This window comes from Octopus bimaculoides, chromosome 9, assembly GCF_001194135.2.
Source record: "Octopus bimaculoides isolate UCB-OBI-ISO-001 chromosome 9, ASM119413v2, whole genome shotgun sequence".
In the NCBI taxonomy this organism is placed as follows: Eukaryota; Metazoa; Mollusca; class Cephalopoda; order Octopoda; family Octopodidae; genus Octopus; species Octopus bimaculoides.
Genome location: NC_068989.1, coordinates 21105135 through 21112148, shown reverse-complemented (window position 1 = coordinate 21112148; position 7014 = coordinate 21105135). Strand labels below are relative to the sequence as shown.

The 7014-nt window shown below is 35.2% G+C and overlaps 1 protein-coding gene across 1 annotated transcript in view; it reads left to right on the top strand.

The window, feature by feature from the left end:
* Nucleotides 1-7014, top strand: part of LOC106876839 (corticotropin-releasing factor-binding protein) — a 155065-nt gene that overhangs the window by 120285 nt on the left and 27766 nt on the right. The window contains exons 4-5 of the mRNA XM_052970482.1: nucleotides 2799-3003; nucleotides 5205-5374. Of these exons, the coding sequence (XP_052826442.1) occupies nucleotides 2799-3003; nucleotides 5205-5374 (375 nt within the window). The remainder of the gene's footprint in view (nucleotides 1-2798; nucleotides 3004-5204; nucleotides 5375-7014) is intronic.

The following is a 7014-nucleotide window of genomic DNA, read 5'->3' as shown; positions in this document are numbered from 1 at the left end:
TATATATATATATATATTCTGTTATTATTCTTTTATTTTTTTATTTGTTTCAGTCATTTGACTGCGGCCATGCTAATGCAACGTATTTAGTCGAAGAAATCGACCCCAGGACTTATTCTTTGCAAGTCTAGTACTTATTCTATCGGTCACTTTTGCGACGATATTGTTGGCTTTTCCCCTGTATAAACATTGGTTTATAAACATTCTAAAAAATTCATGCTGACATGAACATGTTTGGATGTGCAGATGAATGTTCAAACTTGAGTGACCGATATCTTTTATAGATATGTATTTGTGTGTGCGTGAAAGAAGCTTGCTTTCCAACCAAATTGTTCTGGGTTCAGTCTAACTTCGTAAAACCTTGAGAAAGTGTCTTCCACTATAGCCTCGGACCGACCAAAGCCTTGTGAGTGGATTAGATAGATGGAAACTGAAAGAAACCCGTCGTGTGTATATATATATATATATATATATATATAGACAGACAGACAGACAGATAGATAGATAGATAGATAGATAGATAGATAGATAGATAGATAGATAGATAGATAGATAGATAGATAGATGCGCACGTGTGTGAGTGTTTGTTCCCCCACCAAGGTTTGACAAACAATGCTAGTTTGTTTACGTTCCCGTAACCTAGCGGTGCGGCAAATGTGATTGATAAAATAAGTACTAGGCTCGATACATTCAACTAAAAATTCTTCAAGGTGGTGCCGTAGCATGGCCGCAGTCTAATGACTGATGCAAGTGATAGAAGATGTGTGTGTGTGTGAATGCGCGCGCGCGTGTGTGTATGTGTGTGTGAACATATTTATATGTGTACATATAAGTCTGGATATAGATGGAAGTACAGATGGATGCATGTAACTACTTTAATCAATATCATTTCTATATTGTCCTCTTTTTACACATTACACTCTTAAAAACAATATTCAACCCATACTGTCGGAACCCAGTGCTCAACAGGTGCTTATTTTATCAGCATCGGAAAGGTGAAAGTCAAAGCCGTCTTCGGCGGTAATTGAACACAAAACCATGGACATTCGATTTTGTTTTGATTCGGACCAAAGGTTTATATTTAATTGCTGACAAGCTTGAGTTTTCGTAGTTTCACTGCTGGATGCTGTTTATTGTTGACTTCATAATGAATGATAACAAATTCATGATGAATTGAATTAAAAATTCATAACCTCTTTCTTGACTTTGTACAAATGTATTCAGATATTTTTTTTGTTTTTAATAGTATAATTGGTATAGCTTTAAAATGCAATCTTTTCGTTTTGGCCGGCACATAGAAAAAATAATTTTTTGTGACTAAACACTTTCAAATTTCGTAAGCTGGTAGAATGTGTCATTTAAAACATCATTTAGTCTTGGCGTTTTTAAGAAAATTCTTTATTTTTCGAAGTTATTTCGTGTTAAAGTTGTCGTATTTCGGTAATTTCAACCAATCAATGACGTCTATTGAGGTGAAAACAATTACTGCTGTGGTTTGTCAACAAGACGATCCCAACATAGAGCAGCACAATAGAAAATATCGTTTCATACCACTTGCAATGCTAAATCAATAAAGAAACTTATGAATCTATTGTTAGGTATTTCACATTCGCCATTATGGTTCAGCTAACTTCTGTCTCAATTTACACATTATGATGTGAACATTTCACAAATTATTTGTTCCCTAAAAAACACTTTCGTTCATACATTGGGTCTTGCATTTTAGTTTAGTTTCAATGTTAAATTAGCCACCCCCTACTTTCCGATTATTTTATAAATGGTAGTAATGTTCTGTGCTAAATATTGCAACTTTTGAAGTTGTGGTGAAGTATACCAACAGCATTTTTGTAAATTACGAAATCAGCTTTCTGTATCAAATTTTATTGTATTGGGATTATACTAATTTTAGAAAACAAACAAATAGAAAAAATAATTTTAAAAAAGTTACATTTTTCCACTTGGACTAAAAGCTTTATATGCACGTGGAAACATATTGTGAATCCCATTACGACCTGTTTCCCAGTAAATAACATATGGAAACCTTAGAGTTATCATTTGTTTTCTCTCAAAAAGGAAATAATTTTGCTTCTTATATATATCAAAGATCAGTAGTTTGTATGAATCAAGAAGGATGATTCGACAGTCATTTGACCGGCAAGTTTAATTTTCACTGGTCCTAAATAGATGTTAGGAAAAAGTTTTTCTTGCTGACCTGGGGCTAAATAACACCACCACCACCACCACTATAACCTCTTCATATCCAAACAGCAACAATAAAAATAACAAAACTAGTCGTTTCTAGGAGTTTTACAACCTACTTTTAAACGAGATCTCTTCTGAATGATAGTGTATAAATAGAAGATTTTACACTATCCCTAATAAGTACAATGACACGAAAGCGCATGACTTAGTTGTTATAGGATTATTAGCTAGTGAACGTAAGGTTGTGAGTTCAAATACCAGTGACACGTTATGTCCTTAAACAAGACATTTTATTTCACATTGTTCCATTCCACGCAGTTGAACGTGCTCTACTTGTATTTCAAATGGCCAACTTTGTCACAGTCTGTGTCACACCGAGAACTGCGTTAATGGTACGCGTGTCTGTGGAGTGCTGACCACTTTCACGTTAATTTCACGGACAGGCCGTTCCGTTGATCGGATCAAGTGGAATACTCAAGTGTTAGTTTCTTAGTGAAATTTTACACTACTGAAAAAATCTGTACTTTGAAAATATTCGATAAATATTTCCGTACATACTAAAATATGAGTAAAATTATTACTTTTGTCTTTTGTAGATCATTGATGGTTGGGAACTGAACAACCAATTCTTCCCCAGTCCTAACGATCTACCCAGGAATCTATACGATGAAAGATATTGTGGAATCAATAGGCCAAGACGCAAGTTCATTGCATCACAGAACGCAGCTCTTATTAACTTTTATGTTCCAATAAAAGGACAGGGTTTCACCTTACGGGTAAAATTCATCAAGAACTCATTGCGTAAGTACCGATTTAAAATATATATACACATATATTCAGATGTATGTATGTATATATGTACATGCGTGCGTACGTACGTACGTATGCATGTATGTATGTCCTTATTCAGTTTTATTTCAAGATCTCTTGCCAATAGAGAAAGAGGTAATTTCTAACCAAGATCCAAGCCTCTTTTGCTGGAATTTCAGCATCAATAACAGGGTATTTTTGTATGTATGTACGTATGTTTTGTTTTATGTATGTCTTCTCATGCATATACTTGCGTATCTAGACATGCTCATATATATTTAAATGATAAACTTCTAGAAAGTTTTACAGATTTTTACAGTTTCAGTGATGGATTGGATCTGTAGTCTTCGAATCAGCTTTTCCCTTTCTGGTTTTGAGATGCCTAATTTCTCAATATTGGTATTTAGGCAGTGTGTTACATATCCCAGTGCCCCAGCAATCCTCAGTGGTGCTAATGTATGTGTGTTTGTTTGTATGTATATATAAGAAATTGGTTTGACAACAGAATAAACAATTACGCTATGAACGTCTTCAGCTCATAGCTATTTCTGCTATAAGTTACAATGAAGTCATACTTGACTGCTTGAGTATCAACTCATAGCTTCGTCGGAGCTTCAAACATGAATTGCTTTAGGGTGATACTCATGCACTCGATTATGAGTGTTTTGTACCTCATAGCAGAAACATCTGTAAGTTAATGAAGCATAATTGTTTATTTTCTTATCAATCCCTATTCTTATTACCATTGTGTACTCAACTGACGCTTAGTACTGAATCATACGTATATTGAGTTCTATTCAGAGCCAGGTTAAACAACAAATCCTCGTTTAATATCCAAGAGATGCTAAATATCACATCCCTAGCGAAGCATACATGGACATTGAAGGAAAACAATGTATATTCTTTTCTACATCAGGCACCATGCCCAAAATTTTGGAGGAGGGGGTCAGTCGATTAGATCGACCCCAGTACGCTACTGGTACTTAATTTATCGACCCCGAAAGGATGAAAGGTAAAGTAGACCTCGGTGGAATTTGAACTCAGAACGTAAAGACAAACGAATTGAAAACACTGCATTTAACGACATAAAGTGGAATATATATGTGTAGATATTACTTTAATAGCAGTAGGATATGCAAACTCTACTTAACTGAGAAAAAGTATCTCTTAACCCGGACACTTATAAGATGCAAAAGCGAGGTTTTCTGTTCCTTCCCTTAAGAGCGCAAACTTGTCTTATATTATTGTCAGACCGCACCAGCATGTCGTTTGCATATATAGAAATACGTAGGGACAGTGGAGGGCCGCATTGCTACTAGACTGTATAGTTATATATCTTTTAGAGTTCAGGAAAGGCGTAATGTTACAACTTTTGCGAGCTACATATGGGGACTAAAACAATATGGATACATCCTGGATTTAGCAATAATGTTGCAATATATATTATCAGATGAAATAGTTTTCTTTATTCTACATCTGTATCTGAATATACATTTGTATTTTATAATGGTAAGCATGCTATACATGTAAAATATGTGTATTATTTGAAAGGTTGAAATAAACGATACTACATAGAGAAGATTACAAAACAGCTGTAATTATATGGAAATCATAAAGAAGTCTATATTCACCTCTCATACTTCCTGATTTTATGATTAAAGATACGTGTATGTGTGTGTCTGAAAGAATTCTTTATCCAGAGATGTAAGTTATGTAGGCAATCCAGAGACAAAGACACGCTTCTCAATCGGACAACATTCCCCTGCAGGTTTAACTACCAGTTTCCTCTGGTGTTAGTTTCTGAGTCAATTAGCGTAACGTGAAATGAATAGCCGTGTTCACGAAAGCACAAAAACTCTGTCAATACAGGAATCGAACCTATGAGCTCACCATCTTAAGTCAAATGCCATAATCGTTTGACAATATATTTTCCTGAATACTTCAGGCTAGAACTAAGTTAAATGATCGTCTACGCTATTCCTGAAAAGGATTATTGTGTACGGCATTCAGCAAGTATGTATGTATGTATGTATGTATGTATGTATGTATGTATGTATGTTTATATAAGAGCGAGTGCAATACATAAATATACAGTGCATACAAACACATTGTTATATCTAATCACTGCTCTATTAGTGTTTCTTAACTATATCTACTTGTTTACTTTATTTGCTTCATTAATTTACTTCCAGCTTGCAACGTCATATCAATTACGCACTCAGGAACCTACACACTAAAGAACTACGGTATCAAAATGAACTGCAGTTTCTCTTTCATCTTCCCATCTATAATCAAAACAGTGGCTGTAAACGTGGGAATTACGTCGACTATGAACTTCATCAATATACCCCAACGCCGTGAGGTAGGTTTACATATGTTCTGTTTCACTCTCCTCCTTTCTGACTTTCCCTCTCTTTCTCTCTCTTTCTCTCCCTCCAATTTTCTTCTTTCTTTCTCTTTTTATATATGTGTGTACGTCTGTGTGTATATTGTATGTGTGTATGTGTGGGCGTGCGTATGTGTGAGCGTATTTTTGCTAAATGTGATTGTTTCATATTAGAAAATAAAATAACTCTTCTATATTTAAGAGATGAGGAATTATGTACATTATTTACATTCGACGGATATTTGTCCTCATCTTGTTTGTTGTAAGCACAACGTTTCGGCTGATATAGCCTCTAGCCTTCTTAGGTGTCTTGGGGAAATTTCGAACCTGAGTTCTCATTCCTAAATTTTTTTCGATGTTATTATTATTATTATTATTATTATTGTTATTGTTCAGGTCGAAACGTTGTGTTAACAACAGCAAACAAGATGAGGACAAATATCCGTCGAATGTAAATAATGTAAATAATGTAAATAATGAAAATAACTCTTAATACATGCTTATTAATTGCTATTTAACCAGGCACCGACGTAGCTGTGTGAGGGGAAGCGTGCTTCACAACTATGTTCTCTTGCTTTTCAATCACACTGCGCAGAAATTTTGACGATACCTTTTTTTCTATAGCCACGGGGATTTTTTACGTCTCAATAACATTGCATTTCGACAAAGGACCAACGAAACCGAAAATAAGCGCTGGAGTCCTTGAAGGGTTTAGGTGAAGCAAGTCGAATGTAGTTAAGCTTTGGCTTAGTCACAACTCTGTGATTGTAACAAGTAGAAAAGTTTAGAATTTGTGATTTAAGAATTAGTGAAGATGTGAATTAGTGGGTAGTGCAAGGTTCAAGTAGTGACTTTCTTTCCAGATCTTCTGTCTCTGAAATGGTAATGTTATTGGCATGATTTTAACTTTGTAAACAAAACTAAGTCCTCGGGATCAAATTCCGGATAGGAATGCGGAAATCGTGTCTTCGCACCATGTCAAAATGTCACAGAAAACGAGTGATCGGTGAGCAGGCAGGTATATTTTCATAGTGCAGTATCCAAATTTTGTTCACACATGCCTTCGGGTCTCTTCCATCGCGGTGCCTCTCTCAAAAACAAATACGACATCCAGGTAATGATTAGATGATTACGCCGAACGTAAGTGCTTTTACAACTATGCAACAGACATATTTTATTGGCTACTTCATGTGACGACATGTCTTCCAAAACATGCTGAATTGGACGTATGTGACGCCTAAAAGGCTTTAAATAATATAGAACTGAGTCAAACTATTACTAAATACATGTAATTCTAACTAAATATGCTGTGTGTTGCTATGTTCTTCATTTGTCAATTCGATTGTGTGGGTATATATATATATATATATATATATATAAATTAAATTATAAAGGATAAAATCATTCATGATTTTATCAGGAGGTCAGCGCGAAAGTAAAAACCTTATAGGCAAATTTTCCAAATATTATATTAAAAATTATATATATAGGCGCAGGTGTGGCTGTGTGGTAAGTAGCTTGCTTACCAACCACATAGTTCCGGGTTCAGTCCCACTGCGTGGCATCTTGGGCAAGTGTCTTCTACTATAGCCTCGGGCCGACCAAAGCCTTGTGAG